This window comes from Canis aureus, chromosome X, assembly GCF_053574225.1.
Source record: "Canis aureus isolate CA01 chromosome X, VMU_Caureus_v.1.0, whole genome shotgun sequence".
NCBI classification, from domain to species: Eukaryota; Metazoa; Chordata; class Mammalia; order Carnivora; family Canidae; genus Canis; species Canis aureus.
Window position 1 is genome coordinate 20,216,483 of NC_135649.1, and position 14,912 is coordinate 20,231,394.

The 14,912-nt window shown below is 41.9% G+C and overlaps 1 protein-coding gene across 4 annotated transcripts in view; it reads left to right on the forward strand.

Moving 5' to 3' along the window:
- Positions 1-14,912, forward strand: part of HS6ST2 (heparan sulfate 6-O-sulfotransferase 2) — a 293,173-nt gene that overhangs the window by 195,769 nt on the left and 82,492 nt on the right. For 2 of the 4 annotated variants that reach the window (XM_077889419.1, XM_077889421.1), the window contains exon 3: positions 12,041-12,073. The exons of the other annotated variants lie outside the window; for them this stretch is intronic. In XM_077889419.1, the coding sequence (XP_077745545.1) occupies positions 12,041-12,073 (33 nt within the window). The remainder of the gene's footprint in view (positions 1-12,040; positions 12,074-14,912) is intronic. 4 annotated transcript variants of the gene reach the window in all.

Here is a 14,912-nt window from a genome sequence, read left to right on the forward strand (position 1 = left end):
GTGAATTGCATCTCGACAAAGCTGTTAAAAATTTAGATATGTGTTGGAGGAGTGAAAAATAAAATGTGAATCAAAGACAGATGTGCTCTTGTTTTGGGGAGAGATCTCCATCCAAGATCTAAAATAACATTCCTGGTAGATTCAGAGGGTTTCTTCCAAGAAAGATTCCTTTACATTGGGCTTCCCTTACAGCAGTAACTCATGGGGGTTTCCAGATCATTACCTAACAGATGAGGGGCTGAGGGCAGAGTAGCTTAAAACCAGAGTGTGAAGGGCAACTGCTAACTGAAGTTAGAAATTGATCAGAATGTATGTTAGTAAGAAACCAGGATTCAGTCTTCACGAACCCAGTGGCCTGGTGATTTGTCTGCTGCCTATAGGATAGACACTGCCCACCTCCTCACCCCTGTTTTGATCAGGAGGAATGAGCAAGCAGCCTAATGATGTGCCTTTGGGTGATTAACAATTCAGCAAGTCCTGCTTCAAATAAGTAGTTCCAGATTCTTCTTCTTACTCCTGGGGACTACCCCTACTACTTCAGTGCCTATCAGATTTTTGAAGGAAGAGACACCAGTCTGCTGCTACAGGGCTCCCATAGTGGGGCTGAGAGGAGTTGTGTATGGAGATGAGCGAGGCCTAGTGCTACATTCAGAGTTCACTGTCTCCCTTGCCCTTTGGCACAAGAAACTCCCAAAGCATGATCCCACTTAGCTGACAGCTTAGGTGCCATGGTCAATGGCTCCTTAGATCCCAGGCAGGGAGCCTCAGTGGCCTGAGGAGGTATCACCAGTTCTTGTGTTTGGGGGAGTTGGGGGTTACAAAACTGCCAGTGTTTATGAAGAAATAGAGAGGTTATTCTGATGGCTCCCTGTGTGTCTTGGGTCCCAAGGCCAAGCCAAGGACAGTCCAGAGGTCCTTCTGGGAAGCCAAGAACCAGGCACTGGATAAAGTTTTGTTGGATGTCGGTTTGCAGATGTGAACCCACCTCACTTCACTTACGGTTGCAAAAAAAAAAAATGAGCACATCTCAACTCACTTGGGACTTAAAGGGACCTCCTTTCTCTTTGGCATATGGCCACAGAGAAAGCAGGAAGCCAAAACATAGGGTGAAAAGCACTGAGGCGTTGGAGTCAGATCAGCCAAGTCCCATTGTCTAAATAGCTACAGGACCTTCAGCAGGTGGCTTCCTGTCTCTAAGGTTCAGTTTCCTCACCTGTACAAGGAGATAGGAAAGAGCATCTTGCAAGATTATTGTTCCCTTTAAACAAAAAGCCCAGTCCTCATGCTTGGATCTTCTGCTGCTGGTTCCCAACTGGCTTCTTTACTCCCTTCCCTCGAGCCTACCCATAGCCATCTGTTATATGTCCTAGGGGAGCAGCAGCACCGTGGCAGTATGAACTGTGTGACCTTGAATAAGTCCTTTCTCTCTCAGGGCCTATAAAATGCAGAGGTTGGGTTTGATGTTCTGTAAGAGTACCTTCCAACTTTGACAGGTTTTTCAGCTATGTCAAATTGTGAACAGCCTGGCTCACTATGCCCGAGGATGGACTCCATCATCCAGTGAGCACGATTCTTTCTCAGGGCAACAACTTTCCTCTTCCCACCATAATTACATGGGCTTTCTTGGAATGAGGCATGTAGTGTAGTCTCTTCCTGGGTTTTCCCTCCCTTGGTCACCTTGGACTTTCTGGATTCTGTCTACATCAAATTTAATCACATTTTCTTATAGATAAAAAATACAAGTATAAGGGCAAGAAATAGCACTCACTTCTGCTCTAGAGCAAGAGGCCTGATCTGCCTGCCAACTTCCTTTTCCCTGTGGGCTCCTAGCCCACCAGCACCACCTGATTTATGTCCGAGGGGAGCAGCCTAGCCACTGTGAAGACTTACACCAGGGTTTCATCTTCAAATGAGCTATGACCTCTCTTCCTCGTGGATTCAAGTACTTGGCACTTATAGCCTGCAAGTTTATCCTGGAATTCAAAATGAAAAACGGTCCCACAAGAAGCTTAAAAAGAGGCACGCAAGGAATCACTTCAGGGCAGTTTACAGGCTTGTACAGGAACTGGAGTGCCACCCAGCTCGCTGTCTAACTTATATACAGTCACCTTCCCATCATCAGCGCCTTACGGAAGGTGTAAGATGCAAAGTCAGGGCATATTGGGGATTCCCACCTCTGCACCTTCACTTACTAGCTACTGACCCCAAGCAGGTTATTCTCTGGGCCTCACCTGATTTACCTGTAAGATGAGAATAAGGATGCCTATTTCACAGGTACAGCCTATTTTAGTGGCTAATGAGCTTGAGTGCTGGCATCCTCCAACTCTGGATGTGAGTTATTAGTTGGGTGAGCACCTTGGAGGCCCCATTATCTACGCGATAAGTATAGACTTTTGTTCAGCATAAAGTGAGATACTTCTTGTCAAGTGCATGGCTTCTGGCGTATAGAAAGCACTCATTAAACACTGGCTAATAGTATGATTTTTATAGTTTGCCACTTAAATAGTTCTAGAAAAGATACCCTGTGTACTCCTCCCGACAATTGGCAAACTTCTCTATATTTTGTATTCTTTTGGGGCAGAAGCACACAGGGTCTTTTTGGTACCTGGTTTTGACACTTCAGGTAAGACCTGAAACTAAGAATCCTGCAATAAAAAGAGATCCATCTCCTCTTGAAAACAAAGGTTTTGCCCTAACAATGGTTCTGTGTCTTTGCCTTGAAAGATGTCCACAGCCCAGGAAAATGTTGAGCGGCTCATGATTTTTCAAAAAGCAGCACATCCATTAATAGGTTAAGAGCTATGCTTACTTTTATTTTTATTTATTTTAAATTTTTAAATTTTTATTCTAGTGAGTTAACATACAGTGTTACATTAGTTTCGGGTGTACAATATAGTGATCCAGCACTTTCATCCAACACCCTGTGCTCACCTGGACAAGTGCCCGCCTTACCCCCATCCCTTATTTCCCCCATCCCTCACCACCCTCCCCTCTGGTGACCCTCAGTGTGTTCTCTAAAGTTAAGAGTCTGTTCCTTGCTTTGTCTCTTTATCTCTCCCTTAGCTCATTTGTTTTGTTTCTTAAATTCCATATATAAGTAAAATCATATGGTATTTGTCTTTCTCTGACTTATTTCACTTACTTAGCACTGATTTTTAACAGTGAAGTCCATTATACAGATGCTTCGTTTGCTAGACCCCACACACTTAGATCTTTGGGAATATCTGGATAACAAGAGGCAGTTTTCATCAAAACTGTTGGTTATATTACATTTAGCAGGTTGAATCGAGCACCTGATTTGTGCCCTCTATGAGGTGTTATTGGAGATCACAGTTTTTTTTTGAGAAAAATGAAACTGACAGGTTGGAAGTGACCAAAGAGAAGTGGAGGAACTGGGGTATAAAGACAATTCTATTGACTCCAGAGCCTGTGCACCCCTGTACTCTAGCACATCACCCCTCTACCCTGCTACTTCACTCTCTGTTTGGGGCTGGCTTGAGGGAAGTTTCAGGCCAAATCCAGTGGTTCCTGCCATACTTTGACTTCAGCAGAGATGGAAGCTCCTTGCCAAGAGTGGGTGATATTTGGGTCCAGAATGATCCAGAATATACCATTCCACATGTCTCTACTCTCTGATCCTGTTAGTGACTTGGTTGAATATTTCTGGAGAATGACCTCGATCCTTAGTTTAGCACTTGCTAAATCATTCCTTGTTAGGGACTTTTTCATGCTGTCACAATGTGAACAAAGCAGTTATATCTCATGTTGGCAGCTTGCCATCCTTTGTCTGTGTTAGCATAAAATACATGGGGTTCAATAGAGCAGTAGCCCCTTACAGAGCTGAATGTAAAAGATATTATGGAAGTCTTCCCTGCCGATTTGAACTAGTGCTGAACTAGTATTCATTGTGGAACCTTCTAGACCCCAAAATCTGAAAAATGGAAACAAAATGAGATTAAACGAGCAACACATATATTTATATTAGAAGTGAAACTTTTTTAGGCCCTTATTAAGAGAAAGTAAGCCCCATTATACCCCCCCCCAGAATTTCTAAGGATTTCTTACTGGTCTGGCCTTCCTTCAAAGAAAAAGCATATATATGATCAAATTGAGGAAATGCATTGCTGGAACCATTCATACAAAGGCAGGTGTTTGCACCTGGGGAACTCTAAAACACAATGGAAAATTGCTGTCAATTTTCAAATGATGGAGTCGGCCTGTGTCTGTACACCTTATTTTATAATTCAGACGGCATCCCCATATCATGAGTAGGAATACTTTTCAGGAGGGAGAACAAGCCAGATTTTCTTTTATGGGAGCGGGTGGGGGGATATTTTGCTTTGTTTGTTCAATGGCAAAATACTCCTTTCACTGCTTTTTGCAAGACTAAATTGTTAAGTATGTGCTTTAGAGAGTCTTTCAGGAAGAATATATCTTGACACAACCAAGGACAAATTTAGTTAAATCTATTTCCCACCCAAACAGGAATCCCTCCATCTCCAGATTCTTAATTAGATCATCACTAGAGGGCACTCTTATGATGCCAAAATGGGAGAATTTTCACTACAAACCAGTGGGTATAAGTGGGGGAGAGGGGACCATTTCAGTAACGAGCTGCAGACAAGGGACAAATCGCCTGGAGAAAGCATCCTAACCTAGGACTGACCAGCTCACCAACAGGCAAGAAAACACTCTTTTTGAAAAGCCTTGTTTTAGCAGTCTTCCTCATCAGATCCCCTTTGTCTCCCAAATGCAGTTGGCGGGTTTGTTTTTTGTTTTTTGTTTTTTGTTTTTTTTTTTTGGCAATACAGGATCCAGGTATTAGGCGTTATTTCTCAAATGAAAAGAACGTAAGAATCACTGATTGTCACCACGTGATGTGGTAAAAGTGCCTTTAAGCAGAAAACAGAACGTGAGAGAGCAGCTTAGGAAAATGTGTTAACAATTTAACAGCTACCTCAAGAGAAGAATTTAACATCCTTGAGGGGTTTTATGGTTGATTTCCTGGTCTTTTGCAGCCATTGCTCTTTGGGTTGTGCTGAAGGGTTGTGTGGTTGTGTTTGGAGGTACTGATGCTGGCTTGCTGGCTGCCCCCAGGCAGTAGTTCTCTGGCTGACGTAGGGTGGGTAGTGTGCTCCCAGGGAAAGGATCTCGTAGGCTTGGGGTCCTGCCCCTGGCTCTGCCACCGATGTGTTCTGTGATCTGCAGCAAGTCCCTGCCCCTGTGATACCAGTGGTCCCAAAAAGATCACCCAAAGACCTCTCTGAGTGGTATGTGGTTGAGGATCGCTGAAAGACTTGTCAATATCATTTATCAGCCACTTGAGATCTAACCGTGGGATAGAAGGTGATCCATGCTCTCAGTACAGATGGTACTCAAAGGATTTGCCAGCCCAGATGGCTCATATGCCCATGTTGGTTACTTTTTTTAGGTTTACTGCCCAGTCCAAACATAACCTCTGTTACCACATTTAAGCCATCTTCAGCGCCACTCCCCGAAACTGGCTTATTGCACCCAAGTTAGGTGACTCCTGCCTTGCACACTGGGCACTGGGAAGAATTGCTCTGGCATGCCCTTGTGCACTTTTCTGAGGAGCCAATGGGAGGTCTGATGAGGAATGGGAAGAATGGGCCACTGAAGACAAAGTTGTCCATTACCTTTGGTCCCAGGGTTTCTTAGAACAACTCAAGAGCATTTCTCTCTGTGCCTCCTTTTTTAAGAACTCAGGCTATACTTAATAGGATTGTTCCTAACTGAGTCAAATTCCTTAGAAAGTCTTAAAATGTTATAATAAACAGAGGCCTTTGGGAAAGCACTTAGTCCAACTCCTTCCCTGTGTAGCTAGGGAAATGGAGAGCCATCTACACCATGGGAGGATGGCCTTGCCCAGGGTCACACAGCAGAGTTGTCATGAGGACAGCCTTTTGACTTTCACTCCAGGCATCTTTGTTACCTTGTGCTGCATGTATCTTTTCCCACCCACATTGATTGCATGGAATAAGAAACCAGCAGCTACTACCCAAAGGGTTTTTGATACAGCTAAGACAGCTCTGGGTCATGTATTGTATATTGTATGTATTGTACTTGGGTGGTATTAGATGGAAGGGACAAATCCTTATCAAAAATGTGTCCTCTTGGAGTGTCTGGGTGGCTCAGGTGGTTGAGCATATGGCTTTTCGTTTGGGTTTGGGTTGTGATCTTAGGGTCATGGGATCCAGCCCCGTGTCACATTCAGTGTGGAGTCAGCTTGGGGTTCTCTCTTCCTCTCCCTCTGCCCCTCCTTACTGCATTCTCTCTCTCTCTCTAAAGTAAGTAAATAAATTTAAAAGAAATGTATCCTTTCTAAATGTCATAGGACTGAACCATTAGGTCATTTCCGTGGGTCTGGAAGACTCTGTAGTCTTAATACTGTTGCCCAAAAGCAAGGATAGGATGGAAATCCTTGTCAACTGGCAGAGAAATTAGGAAAATGAATCTGGAAGCCAGCTTTGAAATCTTGGGGGGAGGGGACACTGTGGAAGGAGCAGTCAAGACAAACTCGGGAAACCTCATGGTTGTGCCAGAGGCTGACTTTCAGGGGTAAAACAAATACTCCTAAAATAAAAGTTGGAAAAGATGTTTGGGATTCCAGTATCCTTAGGCAGACCAGGAGAGCTCCTTCTCTTGGAATATGTATAGTTTCTGGTGCACTTAGTAGAAGCCCGCCAGAGGAAGATGTTGGGGAATACACACACTACCCCACCCCCCACCCCCCGTCAATAACTGTGGTTATTTTCCAGATGGCCTTTTATATGTAGGTGTCTTGGAGCACGGGCTTTGAATAGCAGGTTCTGTTCCCAAGGTAACAAGATGGCTCAGTGACAGGGGGCTGTGATCCCGGACACTGGCCTTCCATAGACGCACTGTACTTCTGGAAATTTCCTTACTTGTCTCTTCCCTAGATAAACATAATCATGCATAAAAGTTATTGGGTGGCTCAGTCAGTTAGGTATCTGCCTTTGGCTCAGGTCATGATCTCAGGGTCCTGGGATGGAGACCCGTGTTGGGCTCTCTGCTCAGCAAGGAGCCTGCTTCTCTCTCTCCCTCTCTCTCCTCACTCATGCTCTATCTCTCTCTCTCTCTCTCTCTCTCACACACACACACACACACACACACACACACACACACACTGGCTCTCTCTCTTTCAAATAAATAAATAAAAATCTTTTTAAAGAAGTTTTTGAGTCTGGTCTCTGGATCTTGTGCTCTGCTATAGAATTTTCCATCCATGATCTCTTCTAATCCTTACATGGGCCTTTCTACACAGATATTTTCAGGTGCTTTCTGCTCTGATTGGCCAGTGCTATATTGGTTGTTCAGTAGATTGAATGTAGTTACTGGTGGGGGCACTATACTTGTCCCCATTTCGTACATGAAGGCGTCAAGGCTGAGAGCTTGAAGTACTTTAGCGTGTCATGCAGTCAGTAAATGAAAGAGCCCAGACTAGAACCCAGTCCGTGTGCTGCCTGGGCTTATTCCATGGCCCCACACCACCTCTCAGGCTTGTGTGTAAGCAAAAGGCCAAGGCCAAGCATTTTAATCCAAGGAAAGAAGATAACTAGCTTTCTTGCCTAGGGCCTTAAGAAGCATTCAGGCCTTTCCCCTGGCTTTTCTACTTCTACCCCCCCTACCCCCAAGGGTGAGCATGGGACTCCTTCCCATTTAGGTGACCCAATTTAGCATGCCAAATAAGCTTTTTTTTCACTAGGATATACTGTATTTGGCCTTCAAAGACCAAATGAGGGCGTGGCCTGAGGCACAAAAGGAGGTGGTAGGTAACTGAGCCACAGTATACTAGATCACACTGGGATGAAGGCAGAGGGTCATTCTACATTGGGAGAAGGTGGCAAATCAAGGGCACAGCAACTCGGGATGTGGGAGTTGGTGAGAGGGGGAGAAAACCAATCCAGTGTTACAAACTAGAGAGGGTGAATGGGTCATTTGCTCGGCAGCTCTGGAACAGTGATAGGTAATTGGTTCCCACAGAGTGTCTTATCTGCCACAGATTTGCAATCAGACCAAGACAATGTCAGTATGGTTGTTGTTGTTGTTTTCCAAACCACTCTTTGCAAAATCTGAGCATCTGTGTCGCCTTTATCTGAGAGAGTGTGGATCTTTCTGCTGATTGACAGCAATCACCAACAACCCAAGCTTCTGGCAGATGAGCAGAAAGGGAAATGGGGGGGGGGGGTCAATTGTGCATCAATTAGATTTTCAATTAAGTTTCCTTGTATAACTTTTCCATCCTAAAGAAGCAGCCATTCTATATTTCACGTAAACAAAGCTGTTTCCCTAGACAGAATGATGATCAGCTGCATTTCAGCCCGGCTATTATTGTTTTGGCCATATTCTCATTTAAGCATCAGCTCAGAATGCTGGGCTCTGGGCTGTCTGAACTCCTAATGGCACGTTATACTGAGGAAGTGACTAGAGACTGCTATACTCTTAACTAGCTTGGCACCAAAATAAAAGGCAAAAACTATTAGAGAATTACAGAAGACACTTTGCCCATGATCAAATGAGTCATTGGTAAAACCAGGATTTAGAAACCAGGGATCTTAATTTTCTGGCCTGGGCTTTCAGATTTTTGCAGTATTCCATTTTTTCCAGGTATCAATTTGGATCCTTAATATCACAGTGAATAGATAGATAGGTGTTTTTTTTTTTTTTTTTTTTTTTTTTTTTTTTTTTTTTTTTTTAGATTTCTGAAGCCCTAGACACCTACCCTGAAGATATAAATCCCAGAGGGTTGGTGTTATCATTGGAGGTTTCTAGTTAGCATGAATCACCATCTGGGTTTCTGGGGCCCCTTGTCTCCCCCAGTTCCCATTTTTCCAATGATATATATTTATTCCCTCCATTTTCATCTTTTCCTTTCCCTGCTAATTGGACATTTAGGTAGTAGCTGTCACTTGAGGAATATTTACTCGAGTCTTCTCAAACCCCAGCCAAGAGGATGGTTACAGTCTATTGCTTCTTTTAAAAAATTTATTTATTTATTTATGAGAGAGAGAGAGACAGAGACACAGGCAGAGGGAGAAGCAGACTCCCTGTGGGGAGCCCGATGTGGGACTCGATTCCAGGACTCTGGGATCACGATCTGAGCCAAAGGCAGATGCTCAACCGCTGAGCCACCCAGGCTTCCCTCTATTGCTTCTTCTCTTCCCAGTGTCTGGGTCATGGGCATGATAACCACCAAAAAGCTCCTTTTGTTCACCAACTGCTGCTGCTTTCCCAGGATGTGACCTGCTGAGGCATGATGAATCCGATCTCAGAGTGTCACCCAGGCTAGCTGTGAGAGAACACTATAGCCTCCAGTGAGAAAAACTCTATGATACTGCAGTATTACAAAGCTGCCATTTAGAGACTTCTTGTTTTTACAGCCTTGCAAAGTGCAAGCACGTGGAGTTCTGTGGACAGCAAATGGCCCAGCTGAAAGGAAGTCTGTCTTACAGCCTTTAGGGGGGCTTTCCACAAGGAGAATTCGTGAATGCTAGTAACGACAGCTCTTCCAATCAAAAAGAGAATTATTTCTAATACAGTTGTTGAATCTGATGCCATTGGATATGTTCTCTGTACATAAATAAAAAATAAAATAAACTCTAAGGCTAATAACATACAGTATATTTCTGTGGAGGTCTTTTCCACAAAGACGGCTTAAAAAATCTTCCATGGGATTGTAACTTTCCTGAAGGCAGGGATTTGTGTCTGTTCTATTCACTGCTGCAACCTCGATATTTATTGTCTGGCACATAGGAAATACCAAGTGTTTTGTGGGGTGATTTTTTGGTAAATATATTTGACATATAACCGTGCATAAATTTGAGGTGTACACGTGTTAACTTAATGTATTTATATATTGTAATATGATTGCTATTGTCATGATATCTAGCATCTCTGTCACATTATACAATTACCCTTTTCTTTTTATTAAAAAGCCCTTTTAGAGGCATCTGAGTGGCTCAATTAGTTAAGCATCTGACTCTTGATTTTGACTCTCAGGTCATGCTCTCAGGTTCTTAGGATTGAAGCTCTGTGTCTTTGGCCTCTACACTCACTGGGGAGTCTGCTTAAGAGTCTCTCTTGCTGTCTCCCTCTTCCCCTTCCCCCTGCTCATACTCTCTGCTCTCTCTCTCTCTAAAATAAATCTTTTTTTAAAGAGCCTTTTTAAAATAATCCATTTAAGTACCTTCCCAAAGAGAGTGTGTGTTTGCACGATGAGTAAAATTGGTTCATAAAGTTAATTCATTTTTTTCTAATTGGTATGTCTTTCCTTTTTTTTTTTTTAACTTTTCTTTCCATGGCCTTTGATTCACTTCTGATGAATGCCCATCCTTTTGATTGATGGATTTGATTGATGGATTTGATTCCTGGATCACCACTGAATATTCTACTTCTGGCAACCTGGATTCCCAGGTAAGGCAATGAACTCCCATAAGTTTCCTCAGTACAATCATCAGGCAGACTTCCCTAGGTTAAGAAGTTTACAAAGAAATCTTTTAAAAATCTCAAGAGATAATAGTTCCCCTGATTAGAGTTAACTTTGGTCCTGTCCACATATAAATCAATTATGTACATTGTTCTATTATTTGAGGATTTCTATTAGTGCAGCAGAATGAAAATTTTGGTTCTGGAACATGCTACATATTTGGAATTTTCTAGTACTAATAACCAACATATAGCTTTATGTTTCCTGGTTGTTGGGCTTTTTTTAAATTTTTCACACAAAGTTGTGTTATTTTTTGTTCATGAGGCTGAGTGCATAGCCTCTCTTCACTGTGTGGGGAAACTAAGGCATGGGGTAGGTCAGAACACTCTACATTACTTCTTTCTTGTGGCTGGAATGGAAGAGGAGCACATTGGGCCCTGGTTGGTAAGTCAGCCATGAGGGTGTTTTGTCTAACAGAGCTTTTGTCAAGCTCACCAAGTACATCACTTTGTTTCTTGTAACATTAACTTATTCCACACTCTTAACAACTCATAGAACCAGGGAAGGGGGGCTTAGCCAGGAACTGATGATAAGAATCTTACACTGCTTCTTAAATGATGAGGCAAAGGTTCTGCTCCTGGTTATGCGATCAAAAGTCTCTCTTAACTCACTTCTAAAGCATCCAGACATATCCGATGTGCACAAGCACTTGTCTCAAGATAATGTACAAGCTATATAACTTGCTTTGGGCACAGATGTGTTATTACATTGTAATATCCCTTGTTCTGGCTTAATACACAATGAAAAGCTAATTTGAGTCCACTTGAACCCTCAAAATAGCAATTGACCTGTGTATAAATTTCCAGGCCCTGCTAATATCAGAAATTCATGTAATAGAATTAGTATTTTGTGACTCCTAAGACATATATTAAGAAAGCAGCTAAGCCTTTTTTTTTTATTCATGGAGAAACATTGCTTACTTTGGTGGATGTCTTGCATTTGGGTGGAAGGGACTAGAGTAATGATTTATGTATCACTTTGTGCACTTTGAGTTTTCATCTTCTTGAAGAACATTAGTCAGCAAAGTCTAATCATTCTTTTCTTTTTGCTATTGTGCTTCATATGTCACTGATAATATCATCTTTTAAGATCCTGTAAATTCCTCCTAGGTCTTTTCAATCAAGTGTTTCCATTTTAGTGAGACCATAGCATTTGGTTTGGTTTGGTTTTCGGTCTATTGACTTTTGTGTTTTGCTTAGATTGTGATCACTTTAGTGAAGGGGCAAGGAACAAGCATGACCTAGCAGTAGATCTATCATTATCAGCCCATAACCCTCCAGAGGTCTGTCTCTCACACTGCCTTGCCTACCTGAGCCCCCTGATTCAAAATCCCCCACTCCTTGAGAGGAGCGACTAGGGAGCAAAGTGGAGGAGCTGTCCATGAGTTGTTCCCTTGTAGTTTGGGATGCTGGAAAAATATACGCTAGCAAAGCAAAATGGAAAACTTTTATTATTTTAACTCCTTTCTTACCAAGCTCTTGTTAGCACCTGGTTTTACTGTTCCTTTAACAGGTGGAGGATTTTTCAGATTCTAGATGCAGCAAGGTAAGTGACAATGTATTTTTAGTTCAACTGAACCAATGTAAGTTAAAATAAACAGATTCTACAGTTGCCTATTGGTTTGATTTCAGTACAATGAATAGTTAGATTTTGGCTTGGACAACTTCTTTCCTGGGTTTTTTTTTTAAGTTTAAAATAGCTGAAAATACCCAGGCATGTAATCTCAGGTCTGTAATGCTGACCAAGTACAGAAGTGGGATGAATGTCCAGGGCCAGCACCCCAGACAGTTGGGCATTTGGTAATTAGCTCTTTTTTCTTTTTTGCTGAAATAGGATGACACAGTAGAGGGTTTTGTAGAGAACACCCCACCATCAGCACAATGTTTTTCACAGTGTTTCAGGCACTCCTGCCTGTTGCTAGGCTGGTTGGTGGTTTAGGGGAACAACTAGGTCAGCATTTCATTGAAGGAAAATAAATTATTTGGAAATATCAGGGCTTTTAAAGTGTGCAAATATATCAACTTGCAAGGTAGAATAATCTTATAGGTGAGGGGCCTTTATGACAGGAACTCTGTGGCAGAGCAAATCTAACCAAACACAGGAAAGTTCCTAACTGTGGGGGCAGAGGGGGTATCAAGAATGATCCAGGACAGCACCTTTGCAGTACCCTTGTATTGCTCCTAGTGCTAAAGAGCCCTAGTGAGAGGCATTAGCTATTCTGTAAATGTGTGTGCTAGTTGCTTGACACATGGTTTTCTAAGATCATGATGCTCACCAGTACTGTATTTGGATTATTATAGGCTTCTCGGCACCAGAGATATTTACCATTGTCTTTGCTTTCTCTTCCTGTCCACCTAAATCCTATTCTATACTCCCTGGCCAAATAGGTTAGGGAACAAATGTGGTAACCTCAGGATTCCTCCCACTAGGGCAGATTCTCATTCAATACAATAAACGGGCGATTTCTTCAATGCCCAGTTTGGCTTTCAGTAGCTGGGCTTCCATGTTCTCATTAGGGCCTCAGTGGATTGGACAGCTGGGAATAGCAAATTCAGTCTGTAATTCTGTAGTCAGATTACAATTCATTGGGATAAATGGTATAGACACACATAGACCCCTAATCACAAAATATTAGTATGGGAGGGCATTTAAATATTATAAACTGGATGTATCATTGTGGCAAGAGTATTAGATTCTGCCACTACTAGTGGGGTGACTCTGTGCAAGTTCCATCTCTGCTGTGAACATTGATTCCTTCATCTGTAAAATAAAAGAGTAGATGACCCTTACGATAATGGTCAATAGCATATGGGCTAATATCCCTAGGATTGCTTTAATGGGGGAAATGTTGAGAATTTTGTTTTTGTTTTGCTTTAAAATTTACTGCACTATAGAACCATGTATCTATACTGGTTTTTCTATATAACAAAGTGAATCTTGACATGCTCTATTTTTATTATGGTGCTGATCAGTTTGATCAGAAGTTATTTGTCAGAGCAATTTATACCTGCTCTTAGTTTGTGAGAAAGGAAGAGAGGTACAGATGGGGAGATAGAGAAGAAACAGCTTTGATAAATGTCACTGGGGCCATTTTTAATGCTGGTGGGCTAAATGATGTATGAAAACTCTTTGCAAAGCTAGTATATTTTTCAACCACTAGTAAAATAATAAAGCAACAATTCATTTGGTAATCCCTGTTGCACATGCAGTTTGAGAAATATACAAGATTATGACGATCCCTGCCTCATAATTAACAATTTGCATAAATGCTTGCTATTATTTAGTTGTCTGAATGGATTCTGTAATCCAGAGAAAGAAGGGAACAATCAGTGGAAGCCATCCCAAGTGCCTTGTATTATAGCTACACACATGCACAATTAACAGTGATACTAATTGTTTCAGACCAGAACCTCATTTGTTTTTCTATAGACAACAAAAACATTAATTGCCAGAATGTCACTCTCTCTCTCTCTCTCTTTTTCCTACAGCCAGCCATATTATAAGGTCTGCAGTTGCTTATAAGCAAGTGATTTGGCTGGATTTTAAGTGTATCATTTTGTACTAGAGTCTCCAAGTTTCTGTTTAAGTTAGCAATCAATGGTTTGAACTACCAAAAACTATTTTTATAAAATTTTAACAGTAGGCCTCTATAAATTTAAGGAATAAAAGGGTGCTGACATACCAGCCAGTTCTGATGCTGCATTCCCATTCTACTTCATATTCCATACCTTTAAAATTATTGTCATTAGACAAACCCATGAGAATTGCAGAAACTCAAGGATGAAGGAGGCCTTTAGACCACCTGTCAAATGCCTTCACTTTTCAAATGAGCTGGATTGTCAATAATTTGGATGTCAGGAACAACCACCAAATCAGTGATGCCACACTTTTTTTTTTTTTTTACTTTCAAACCATCAGGAGCTATTACAGTAAATACATTTGAATTATAATGGGATGTTTTAGAATCCTATGGCTTCAGCTTCTTTTCTAAAAAGCTGAATCAGATTTTTAAAAAATGTGCCTTCATAAGGTTACCCTAAACATAGCCATAGCGTTGATGGTATATGTGTGAAAAGAGATGTCCTATGCAAAGCACTTGACAATGGAAGACAGTCAACCAATATCAGCTCTTTCCTCCTCATGCAGAGGACCCAGCTAACATCAGCACAGTGGAGGTATTATTTCAGTGCTTTTCGAGTCACTCCATCCTCCAGGCCAATCCTGGTGCTACCACTTTCTTGCTCCGTGACCCTGAGTAATTTCTTTAACTTCTGTGGGCTTTCAGTTTCTTCACATGTAAAATGTAGCCACTTTATATATTTGTTGCAAAAACTAAATTGAGATCAGGCCTATCAAGTGCTCGGAACTGTTCCCAGCACTTTAT